At 35.9% G+C, this 13,217-nt stretch overlaps 1 protein-coding gene across 5 annotated transcripts in view; it reads left to right on the top strand.

The window, feature by feature from the left end:
- LOC102233216 (neurobeachin-like) overlaps positions 1-13,217 on the top strand; it is a 225,499-nt gene that overhangs the window by 46,514 nt on the left and 165,768 nt on the right. For all 5 annotated transcript variants that reach the window (XM_023351738.1, XM_023351736.1, XM_023351735.1 and 2 more), the window contains exons 2-8: positions 1,087-1,318; positions 3,904-4,004; positions 4,113-4,208; positions 4,971-5,092; positions 6,946-7,072; positions 9,369-9,488; positions 10,474-10,620. In XM_023351738.1, the coding sequence (XP_023207506.1) occupies positions 1,087-1,318; positions 3,904-4,004; positions 4,113-4,208; positions 4,971-5,092; positions 6,946-7,072; positions 9,369-9,488; positions 10,474-10,620 (945 nt within the window). The remainder of the gene's footprint in view (positions 1-1,086; positions 1,319-3,903; positions 4,005-4,112; positions 4,209-4,970; positions 5,093-6,945; positions 7,073-9,368; positions 9,489-10,473; positions 10,621-13,217) is intronic.

The raw sequence follows: 13,217 nt of genomic DNA, 5'->3' as shown, positions 1-13,217 counted from the left end.
GGTAGCTACCTGGTGACATTGTAATGTAGAGCTGTGTATCATCTGGAAAATAAATGATGCTCCCACATTGGCTGCTTTGCAAATGAAAACCAATGGTGTGTCAAGAATTGTGTGTATTTTAGCTTTCTTTTGAAGATTTTAGAGAAAAAATCAGTTTATTTAAAATATTTGTTATTAAAATTTTTATACTGTTGTTATCTGTATACACAATATCAGAAGTAGATTGATCTTTATGGCAAACAGTCTTACTAGATGACATTGAAAAATTGAAAGATGACTTGTAATAACAGCAGCTGTAGATTTAGGAGCAGAAGAGTCAATGAACGAAACTAAGTGCTTGACTACCTCCACTCTACGGCATCACATAAAGATCTCATGACGAAGTTGAGGCAAGGCACAGTTTTTCCTGCAGTGGACTAGTCTCCTCTGAGTATTTCTCTCTGCTCTTTGCTTTCACCTTACTATTACCTGTCAGTCACAGTAATGTGCAGTGGGTGCAGTGGTTCCAGGGCCATTTGCTGCCTCTTTGCTTTGATGCCCACCAGCGAGTTGTTTTCAGTATGCTTTCATGTACACAGTGCACTTCTTTAGAGAGCTAATTTCATGCTTTTTGGTCTTGAAGAAGAGCACTATTGATTGTTGTTTTCTACTTTCTTTAAAGTGATTTTCATTTGTAATTTAAATTGGTGGTGGTGGTGGAGGGCAGAAGCAATAATGTGTCTATTTCCCGCCTTTTCATTAAAAACCAAACAGTTTTATTGTCATGGATGCTTAAATTCTCATTATAATCAGTGTGTAGGAAGATAAACCTCACTTGCATCTTTTGAGAGCTATTTACCATCGGAGCAGTGATCTGAAACATGCTAGGCAGAAGTATGCTATTAGTTAATTGTATTCCATTAGGAAGATCCAGGTCAAGATGGCTTATAGCTGGATCAAACAAAAATATATCTTAAGTTCATTACAATTCAAATTGCATTCATTCCGAGCATTACATAAGCATGACAGAATATAAATCAAAAACCTGCTTGTGGCTTCTATAAAAATGCTTTCTGCTGGGACATTTTCTGTTTCTCTCTCTTGTAGTTGGTGGGGGGAGAGTTTGACCTGGAGACAAACTTCATTATTCAGGATGCTGAGAGCATTGGCTGCATGGTGGAGCTGCTGGAACACTGTGATGTCACCTGCCAGGCTGAGATCTGGAGCATGTTCACTGCCATTCTTCGAAAAAGTGTTCGAAATCTGCAGACGAGCACTGAAGTGGGGCTCATCCAACAGGTGCTGCTCAAAATGAGCTCAGTGGATGACATGATTGCAGGTATGATGATGATATGAGTAGACATATAATTTGAGCTGTGCTGTTTTAAATGTAAATTTTGAGCTGATTGTCATTTTAATGCGTGGTTACTATATAAGTTAAGCTCTCTTCATTCAGTCAGAAAAATCATTTGCAAATCAGTCTTTTTTTCCAAAATGCAAATTATTTGGCCGCATAGAATTTGATGGAAAATCTGATTTCCATCTACATTGTTCATTGTTCAGGAATGAGGGATATTTGGTCTACCCAGAATTTAGAAAAGTATGTTGATGTTTTCCTGAAATTACAATAAAGTAAATATGTAAAAGAACATAGCAGTGTCACCTTTAGAGGCTGGAAAACTGAAGACGTGGAATAAAAGTAAACTAGGAAAATGTGTTACTGGAGGAACTTATTTGGTTCAATTTACATAATTTATTTTTAATCAGTATTTTAATCACTTAGGTATCACGAGTGGTTCTTGGAGGACAGGTTATCCACCGCGTTAAAGCGAGTGAGAGCATTGAATACCACTCACAGGATGCCACTTAAATTTAGATTTGAGAAACTATTCTTGTCTTGTTGATATTTATACAGAGGCTTCCTAAAAAAAAGTGTTGAACTGAGTAAATACAAGACTTATTGGATCCAAGTCCAAATCCTAACAAAGCTGACTTATTTATTCACAGCCCTGCCAGCATCCTCAGAACAAACATAGGAAAATCTGATTTGGCTAAATTAACAGCAACGGGTTCCACTGCTCATCATTTGCAGCTGCCACTGATCTGTTCATGTTAAAACAGCAGTCTCCAACTATTTTTCTGAGGAATTCATCTCAAATACACATCTTGGTGTGTGTCTCCTTATTGACAAAGATTCACCTTATTTGTACTCTGGGATTGCTAAAAGAGGAAGACATACAAAACTTCAGTTGTGATGAAAATAACAGTTTTTAGCCTGAATCACAGCAAATTTTCAGCAAGGATGATGGCAAAATACGGTTTAGATTTTCAAAAGACATGCTAATGCTGTCAGAATTACCAATTTCAGATTACTCTCTCATTCGGTGCTTCATTCACGTAGGAGATTCAGCTTGTCAAAATAAAAACAAGTCTCTAAGAGCTGCTATATTATGACATCTGGTCTCTTGATGGGTATGAATGATCAAGGTGGCTGTTGATTTTTAAGAAAAATATAACAATTGGACAGATGCAGAAATGACAAGTTAGTCAGGATAGGGTTGTCTTAGCATTTGCACAAATAAGCATCCACACTTTACCAGGATGAAAATGTGCTTATGTGTGTACAATAACGTATTTACAAACTTCATGACAGGCAGATAAGGTTTGCTTTTTTTGACAATGAAAAAAGCTTGGATTTATGGGGTAAGTTTTCATAATCTTGGAAAAACAAAGATTTTACTCGCATGAAAGGCCTTTTGTGTGTCTTTTTATTGGCCCTACCTGGCTCCTGTCCTCAGTGCACTCAGTCATTTACCTCTAGAGCCCTTTACAATGAATCTCAGAATTGAGTTGTTTCCAATGATCATCTTTGAGATGTTTCTACTGGCTAAATTGAGTTCACCTGTTTTACATTTAGTTGATTGGACTCAATTTGAAAGGACACGCACCTGTCTATATACAGTTGACTGTACAGGTCAGAGGTCATTCACCAAGCATGAAATCAAAGGAATTGTCTGTGGACCTCAGAGGTTGTCTTGAGGTAGAAATATTTCTGCTGCTTCAAATGTCCCAGTGAGGTCAGTGGCCTCCATCATTGGTAAATAAATAACATTTGGAAGCAGCTAGACTCTTCCTAAACCTGGCCAGCCATCTAAATGGAGCAACAGGGGAGAAGGGCTTTAGTCATGCAGGTGACCAAGAACTGTCTGGTTTGAATTCCATGGGGTCATGTTTGGAAGAAACCAGACACAGTTCATCACCAGGTCAATACCATCCCTCAGGTGAAACATGGTAGTGGCAGCATCATGCTTAGGCGATGTCAGCAGGAACTAGCAGATTAGTCAGGATAGAGGGAAAGATGAATGCTGCTATGTGCAGGTTGAAAAGCTGCTCCAGGCTGCTCCTGACCTCAGAATGGGGCAACAGTTCAGCAGAAAAATGACCCAAAGTCCATGGCCAAGATCTCAATGGAACGGCTTCAGAACCACGCTGTAAATGTCCTGGAGTGACCAAGCCAGAGTCCATACTTGAATCTAATTGAACATCTCTGGAGAGATCTGAAAATGACGCTGCACAGATGTCTCCCATCCAACTTTATGGACCTGGAGAAGTACTGCCAAGAATAATGGCCTAAAGATATATGTGCTAAACTTGTGGCATCAAATTAAGACTTGATGCAGTAATTTCTGCCAAATGTGGAGCACCATGTGATTTATTGGATTTCTGTTTATTATAAATTAGGGAGTTTATCACATTGATACAGGCGCTGTGTGTGATTTTTACTGAGCCATGTCTCAGGATGAGCAGCAATAGTCCCCTTGAGGATCTCCTGTCCAAGGTGGATTAGTTGTATCTATAAAATTCAACTGCATTTTTGATAATTTTCCTTTTGTTTGTGTGTCTGCTTGCAATGTCTTTTGCCAGACTTACTGGTGGATATGTTGGGTGTATTGGCCAGCTACAGCATCACAGTGAAGGAACTGAAGTTGCTCTTCAGCATGCTCCGAGGAGAAGGTGGCCTTTGGGTTAGTGACATGACAACTGAATGGCTTGATGAATCTATCTTGTTTCCTGTCGTCTGGTATAATCTGTCATAATAAAAGTTGTAATTCTCTCCTTTGACACACATACAGCCAAAGCATGCAATCAAAATGCTGTCGGTGTTAAATCAGATGCCGCAGAGACATGGTCCGGACATCTTCTTCAACTTTCCTGGTCGCAGCGCAGCAGTAAGCATCATTATTATATAATTTCATTACATGTGGTCTACTGAAAAATGTTTGTTAAAAGTATTTTATCAACGTAGGGTGTGCAGAAATATTATTGTGCCTCAATGATAAGAAGCTAAATATGGCAGCAATGGAACTATCAGTTAAACTGTGAGAAAGTTGAATATTAGATATGTTATTTCTCTTGCTTTATGGTTTTGTGCTTGACCTAAAAAATAAGTAGATTAAAATATTAAGAATCTGTTTCATGACACTGCTGAAAATCTTCAAGATTAGCAGTTATTTAGTCAAGCTTCAGTGCTGCAGTTATTTTAACAGACTAAATCTTGGCTGCAGTATGTATTCTTTCATATAATTTCCCTCTGGGATTAATGTTTTGTAATTGAATTTAAATTGCATTGTACATCTGAATGATTTGATTAAATTATCTCTACAGCACTTGTAAGGTCATTCTGTATTTTTCAAATTGACAAGTTATTTTCTGAAAAAAAAATACTTAAACAATGTGTTCTTCCCATTTTACTGTATTTTTGATTGTTTTTTTACACCTAGATTTGACATTTGACACTTTGTTTTATTTTAAAGAGCCTCAATACTTTTATACTTTCTCCTGCAGAGGCTTATTTATATTTACCCAAGTCATTCTAGAGTGTTACTGTTGCAAAATATATATTTTGAGTAGCTTGGTATGGAGGAACGCCAAAAGACTTTAAATAGCTTTCCTGGCTTCTTCATGGTGTTTTTTTATCATGTTTCTTCTAGGCAATTGCTTTGCCTCCCATTGCTAAGTGGCCTTATCAGAGCGGGTTTACATTCAACACTTGGTTCAGAATGGATCCTCTGAATAATATCAATGTAGACAAGGACAAACCATATCTCTACTGGTAAGAGCACAGAAACACACACGTGTGCTTTTTATTTCACCTTAATAATTTTGCTGCTGTATTTCCTCCTGCAGAGGCTTATGAAGCTAACAGCAGCTTTATTGGCAAAGCCTTATTCTGTCTGATGCTTTGTGACCAACACTGATTGTCTAATCTAACCAGTTTATGACTGAATATTGTATTTCAAGGTTAAAATAGTTTTAGACGTTATTTGTCACATGCACATGTACAGCATTTTTATAATGTCTTTAGGAAAATAGCCTTGTTTTTCCAAGATAATGCCACAAATTCTGATGTAGAAACGAAGTACTGCAGCTGGATTACTGAGGGCTTAGAGACACTGTGGAGGTAATCATTTAGATTTGAATAATTGCCACAAAGCGCTCACATACCAGCTTCTCCTGAAGATTTAGGTAATTATTGTAAAAGTCAATGATCCAAAATTGCTGCACTGTCTGGCTCTTTCTCTTTGTTTGTGGAAGAGCCTTTCATTAAAGTCAAATAGTGTAATTTATGATGTCAAGTAAAAGAATCAGAGTGGACAGAAAAGGTGGAAAGATTTTACTGTCTGACAGGGAAGACTGATTAGACAGAGATAATAGTCACTTTGGTCCTTATCACCTCTTGGCTGTCATCAGTGTTTGGGGATCTAAGTGTTTTAAACTCTTCTCCTTAGTAGATCTCTGTTTCTCTGATATGGCAAATGTAAAAGGGAAGAAGACATGGAGCACTGCACTAGCAAAGGTTTTCATATGTGCCTTCTATTCTACACTGACAGTCACAAAAGAGTTAGATCTGCCAAGCTAATCCTGTTTATGCATTGCTCTGGGTGCCTCGCAGCTCAGCAGCAGGCTTGTAAATAACCAAAAAAATAATTGCATCTTTAGAGGCGGACCGAGCTTCTCCAGCAGAGTTTCAGAGTTCTGTTATAGAAAGGGGTAGAGATCCATATGTCTTTATGTACGAAACACAGCTGTGTTTGCATGGCTTTGAGGATGGGTATCTTTGTTTCTTGATCATTACAATGGGTATTTGAGCCCAGCATAATAGCTTTAGGGCTTAAGACTGTAAAAGTAAATTTAGCATGTGTCAGCAGAATAAAAGATGTGCAAAAGGAATTTGTTTGCATCTGAACAGAGTGGCCTGTGCACTGTTTGTTTTTATATGCAGTTTGTATTTCCAGTCAAATGATCTGGTGATGTTTGATTGAAAAGATTAGACAAAATATTCCTACAACCATAATTATTATCACATAATTCAGATGCATGCAACATTTGAACAAATTTTAATTTCATTTATCTTTTCTGATGTTTGTGCATCAGAAAAGATATGCACAATTCCTAAAGATATGCGCAATTCTTAAGCTAAGGAGCTTAAGAATTGCCTTTAAGTTTCTTTTTCAAATTGCTTTCTCTTTGGATTGCTAATCTTCTAACTGTTTATGTATATACTTAACATTGTATAATAAACCCTGGCATTTTTATGCATACTTCAAAGTACAAAAACAAATCACAATTTAACTCCAGAAAGTGACACAGTCGCATTTTAAAATAATCACAATATGGTTTTAGCAAAACACCCAAAAATCCCTCAGAAATTCTTATAAATTCTTCCATTTTAAAATGGTTCTAATACCAGATTTCAACTATTGTTTGCTGTGTGCTTGATTTCAAATAGACGTCTCAAAACGTAACTGTGCACTATAGTGCACATTTGGACAAAAATAACACAGTGATTGACAAAAGGTGTAACTTACATAATTTTGTCAAAGCTTCCTCTTAGATTTCAGATGGTTTAAATTGGATTAAAATTATTGTTGAGCATAAAATAAGTTTTGAAATGTTTTCTTGCAGCTTTCGCACCAGCAAAGGCATTGGCTATTCTGCGCATTTTGTCGGGAATTGTTTGATTGTCACATCGCTGAAGTCCAAAGGCAAAGGCTTCCAACACTGTGTGAAGTATGACTTTCAGCCCAGGACGGTATGTTTGTTTTGATGCTTATTTGAGTATTAACTTTGAAATAAATGTATTCGTTATTGCAGTAGCATAGTTTCACAGTGAAAAATTTAAAAAGAATCCAACCTTTAATTTGGTGCATTTATTCTCTAGCGAATAATAAATACTGTTTTCAACTAAAAATTGGTACCAGAGTTATTGACATTTAAGCTTTTCAACAGATGTAACATTAGCATTTTTTAATTTATGCTTTATTTCTTTAATCTGTTTCTGGAATCTTCTAATTTCTTAATTCTTGATTTTTTGTTTGCTTTTGGTATATATTTCATATGACACTGAGGCTTATTTCATTTAGCAAATAGCATGGAAAAGATCCCATAATTATGTTTCCTCTAAACACAATTTACAGGAAACATAATTCCAGAAACATTGTAAGCACAACACTGGAGGAGATAAGTTTCTTAAGCTCAATGTTGTAGGGCAGCAACAAACAGTAGATTCTTGCTATCACAGACTGTCCGCTACAATCACTTTTACCAGTTAAGTCCAGAATTATTTATACCCATAACTTCAATCAGTTGAATCTAATCACAACAATCAAACCATCAACATTACCATACAAAACATGCAAACCGTCTGTTGTCATTTGTAAAGAAAAAGTTAGGAATCATTTCTAAGATGCAATTTACTAAACAAATTCCCCCCCCAAAAAATTATATCCCTGTCCACTGTTGCATGTTTACGGTGAAATTCTCCACCTTGACATTATGGCATTGTGATAAAACACATTTATTTAAATGCTTCATTCACCTCATTATCAGGAATGTCAAAATATTTGCGATGGCTGTGTATTTTGTATTAATAAATCTAATAGCAGTAGGAGTAAACATTTGTGGACTTCAATTAAATTTTAAATATGTAAAAAAGAAAAGGGGAAAAATACCCTCCCCAGCATTTTAAGCATATTTTGTTGGTTGATTTAACCGAGCAGTTTTTGCTACATTTATTATCGCTTACCCTCAATCGATCAAATTTTGTTTTAATTAGTAACAGTTTCTTTATCACCTGAGTTGTTTAAAACTCAGGAGTCTTACACATGCAAATGTGGATTAGAGAATCAAACCTAATTTATTTTGGTGTGTTTCGGTGGTGTTGCTGTCCCTGTGCAGCAGAAAAACTCACCTGACACGTGTGAAACAATTAGAGGCTTCACATAACACTCGAGGAAAGCTATTTGCCTCATTCCAGGAGTCACGGTGTAGGTATTGTATTGTTGAAGCTGTTCAAAGATAGAGTGCATTAATTAACTTTTTAATTGATTTTTGGATTCAGACATTAGTGAATAAATGTGTTTCTAAATGACCTCCAGACAGGCTTCACTTTTCTGCTCCACCATGAATTTTTTTTGACACAATTTTATCTTTATGCGTAGACAGCTCCTTTCTTCAGTCGAACCAGTAAATAATTGACTGGATCACAAAAGATCCAGTCCAGTGAATAGATGCTTTCACCATCTATTCACTTCTAATGCAGTAAGTGAGTACATTTTAGGTTTCCTTAGGAAGTAGTACAAAGAGAGTCTTTTAGAGTGAAGAAGCAAACAATCCCTAAGTATTAAAATACAATATTTCAAAATCAATATCTACTGAATTTTGTTTTCATTCACACCTAAATTGTGGAGTTCATAGATTTATTTTATTTTTATTGTTTTTTCAAAACAAATAAATATTCTTCACATTCTGAGCATCCAGAGTATTTATTTATTTATTTTTTTAATTAGAGCAGCGTGGTATGTGGGGAAGAAGGCAACATATTGTTGAACATCACAATTACAATTTTCAAAATTGAAATGTGTGATTAATCCACATTTTTCTCACTTTTCTTCTTGTTTTTCTTCAGCACAAATTTCTCGCCGCTTAAAATTCAAACATTTCTCATCTGAAATCTTCAGCATGTTTGTGTCGTGATGTCAGTGAAAGTCCATTCAACAGGCCATTTGCATTCAGAGCATTGACAAACATCCCTTGACATCCAAGCAGTCTTTTGTAATTGCTACATTCTGCATGCTGACATTTCCCTGATGACAGCAATTTAATATACTGTAGAGCTCCATGCAAAGCTAAAATAATGGCTCAAGCCTAAAGAAATCAAGGTTCAGAGTCACCCGGTAGTTTCTTTCCTAAAGATGGAGTCTAAGTATCCCTCTCTGATGTATTACTTCAAATGTACAAAGGAAAAATGAGAAAGATTGATGTGGTTTTTGAAAACGAACACCTCTGGAGCTCATTTCCGTTCAATCTGACTCACTCTTCACCTCCAGTGGTATATGATCAGCATAGTTCACATCTACAGCCGCTGGAGGAACAGTGAAATCAGATGCTACGTAAACGGACAGCTCGTTTCTTATGGGGACATGGCATGGCACGTCAACACAAATGATGTAAGTACTCCTTACTTGTAACACATTTTAACACATGGTTGACAGGGACTTACGTTTTGCATTTCCAGTCATTCACATTATGAAAAGCTCATTTTAAATCCCTTAGCAAGCAAGATGACATGGTCTATTTCTCATCCAGTTATCATGTAATTAGACAGATTTTAATGTTGAAGATGAATTTTTAAACATGAAGGACCCAAAGAACCTGCAGTAACGCAAGTATTTATTTTTTTCAGACTGGTTTAGAAATGTGTTATTTTTTGCAAAAGAAGGAGTGAAGTGTTTTGTTGAAATGTGCGTTTTAAACTATCAGTATGCATTCACACTTTTCAGTTCAAGAAATATTTTGCTCCACTTATTGCAGATCTCTGTTTTGTTCATTTGAGTGGAAAAAAATCAATGAGTCATAATTATTCCGTGAAGCGTGATATTTTTAATGTGCTGGTAACAGAGAATAAAGCTATTTAAACCGAGTAATGGAGAGCTAAATTCAGGATTTTCCTTTCTAATTTTTTATACTTTTCTAGACATTTTACTATGTATACCATGTGTACTAGGCTTTACGTATTTGTATATTCCACAAATCTGAAGTTGACTTCTTAATATGCTGATTCATGAAGAGCTTTTTGACATCTGGACTAATTTGTATTTCACCTATATTTCTAAATTTGTTGCACTTATACTTTTTAAATGCAGTCTTTGCACTTGTATCTACGTACAATTTGTTTTACCTTTCATTTATTTCTACAGAAACGAAAAACTAGTTTCAGTGGTTTCATTTTGATGGAATGTTGTGAGCTTTGCTGGTTACACATTTTAAGATGAAACAAAGGAAATTGGCTATAGTATAGACATACTGTAAATCCTAATTGTAAAACAGTTTACATATTTTGCACTTTGCTGTGATCATTAATGTGGTTCCTGTTTTTTTTCCTAAATTGCTAATGTTCCTAAATGCCCTTTCCTTTACATTTCCTTCTTTCAGAGCTATGATAAGTGCTTCCTCGGGTCTTCAGAAACAGCCGATGCAAACAGAGTGTTCTGTGGGCAGCTAGGAGCTGTCTACGTATTCAGTGAAGCTCTCAATCCGGCACAGATTTTTGCAATTCATCAGCTAGGACCAGGCTATAAGGTATGTGCTTGTGGGTGACTAAATTAGATTATATATAAGCAGTCGGAATCATCCATCCATTTGTGTAATCAATGAGAAGCGCTGCCCCGTAGTTCCTTGCCTTATGTCCTGCTTTTCCTGCCAGATAAACGGCTGCATAAATTACCTATTCCTTGGGAATAATAGCATGGCACACTGGGGGAAAGCTGCAGGAACTCGGTAAAGGGACCGAATCCTGAGCCAACTTATATCAGCTGCAGCAATGCTGCCTAAAAAGCATCAAATCATGAATGTGAATAGAGAAACTTTGACTTGCCGTAAAAGGAGCTGCAAATATTTTTTCACTGACTGTTTTAGCTTCTTTAATATGATGTGTAATTCAACGTTGTTTTATTTGTTTTTAAATGTCTGCCAAGATTGCTCAGTTTACTTCTTCTCTTTACACTCTCATCTTTACCCCTGATATTTGGAGAATTGCGGTTCTTTAAACTCAATACTTGCACTCTGTCATAAAAAGTCAATGAAAGGCACTGCAAAACCGTCTCCAAACACATAATGTCTCACACAGTTTATATCAGAGGGATTTTTTTAACGCTGAAATTTACATCTTACAAAAGCAAAAATAGACTCTCTAGCAAAAACAATGTTCTTTAATTCATTCTATAGCTTTACAAAATTGGATTATAGGTATGTAGGCTTTCTTTTCATTAATGGGATCATCCTTTTTTTCCTAGTGTATTTAAAACAGCTTCCTGAATGAAGAAACCTGCACTGTATTTTCCTTTTGTATTGTTAATGTTAAAATGTTACATTTATTTGTTAAATCAATACGAAGTTTGCACAGATGACTTAAATGTGAATCCTTTGATGGAAAAAATCAGGACGTTCCTAAAAATGTACTGAGTTGAGTTGGTGAAATCTAGTTTCAAAGATGTATAGTTTTGATTTCTTTTCCCAGAAATATGACTTTCAGCCAAATAATGTAAAACCAAGCAGGGTTTGAACTGCATACTATTACTAGAGAGAGAATGAGGCAATTGTTAAAAATTCTTAAATGAATTTTGAACAATTCATTTCAGGCAATTTTCTTTTCATAAAGAAAATTACCTGTAAGTGATGGAGCTCTGATAAGTAATGGAGAATATAATAAATGTAGCCTAGTGGGTTGCTATAATTAGGAAGTTGTCCAGCTGTCAGGAATCCTTCCTGTTTTAATTAAGAGCTGCAGGGACATGGTTTAATGCAGGAGATTACAGCACACATTTATTGTTGTACGTCCACAGTTTGGCTCAGTCTTTAGAAAGAAACCTCTATACTGATGTGGGAGTATTTTTTTTCCTTTCCAATCTCTGGTTACCTCATCTGTGTTTGATCTTTGACACGCTTTGACTTGCTTATACAGTGCTTTGAATGCAACTGTAAATTCTCTAGCTTTTCTGAACATAGACATAGATTATTGCTTCAGTGGGTCACCATTTTCTTGCATGATTTGTGGCCATGAAGCTCAAACGTCTGTCTACAAAATAATCTACAAGTTCTTTTTAAAATTGCACTTGCTAGATTTGATTTTGACCTGGAAGACTTCTGTGCATTTCATTATGAGCATTTATGGGTGTGTTTTTGCATTTGTTCCAAGGATGTAGAACATCCTGAGAAATGTACTGATAATTTCACAAGAAAATGTTGTACTAAAATTGACAAAAGCATGCTTGAAAATATTTCTTACGATTTGTTGCTTCAGTTTTCTTAGTGTAGTTTTTTTTATAAACCGCTGCTAAGAAATTAAGTGAAAACTTTTTTTGTGTGTGTCATTTTTGAGTTTTAAATGATCTATATCACATATCAAACTCAAGGCCCGGGGGCCAAATCTAGCCCACCATAGTTTTTATGTGGCCCTCTAGACTCCAAATTACATCAATAAGTCCCTCCAGTTTTTCACTAATCTGCAAAATTCACACAAAATTAACAAATTCCCACATTTCTTCTGATTTGGTCAAAAACATTGGGTTTAAATGACTGCTGCCTCAGCCTTACTGGATGTCACATTAATCCTCATACATTATTGTAAATATCATAAGAATTTCTTACAAATATTTCTAAATTAGCACCACAAAATATGTGAGCTTGATTGCAAAATCTTGGAGATACTCATCAGTGTGAAAATATGTTTAATATTTAATTTAGAGACTGTTTCTTAATTTATTAACAATTTAATGGGTATTATTAATACATTCTGCCACAACCGACCCTTAAAGAACATTTAGATTTTTCATATACTGTACCCCGAAGAGTTTGACACTGCTGATCTACATGGTATATTAAAAATAAATATCAACACTTTAAAAGAAATCTGTACTTGTAAGTTCTCAATCCATCATAAGTTTTCACTGGCAGATTTACTGCACACTAAGTATTAATCATTGATTGGACTCGTCAAAGCAATTAAGCCATGACTTTACATGTTTTCAAATGATGCACTTGGTTATTTCTGTCCTTACCCTCTATCTCTGTTGCCATACGTGGGCTACAATAGGCAGATTAGTCCTCTGAATTTGTGCCAGCGCTGCTCTGCAGAATGCACCACAAAGTGCCCTAGAAGAGACCGACTTGCACAGCCG

Source organism: Xiphophorus maculatus, chromosome 18, assembly GCF_002775205.1.
Source record: "Xiphophorus maculatus strain JP 163 A chromosome 18, X_maculatus-5.0-male, whole genome shotgun sequence".
Classification (NCBI taxonomy): domain Eukaryota; kingdom Metazoa; phylum Chordata; class Actinopteri; order Cyprinodontiformes; family Poeciliidae; genus Xiphophorus; species Xiphophorus maculatus.
Note: the sequence above shows the minus strand (reverse complement) of the source record. Positions and strands in the feature narration are given on the sequence as shown.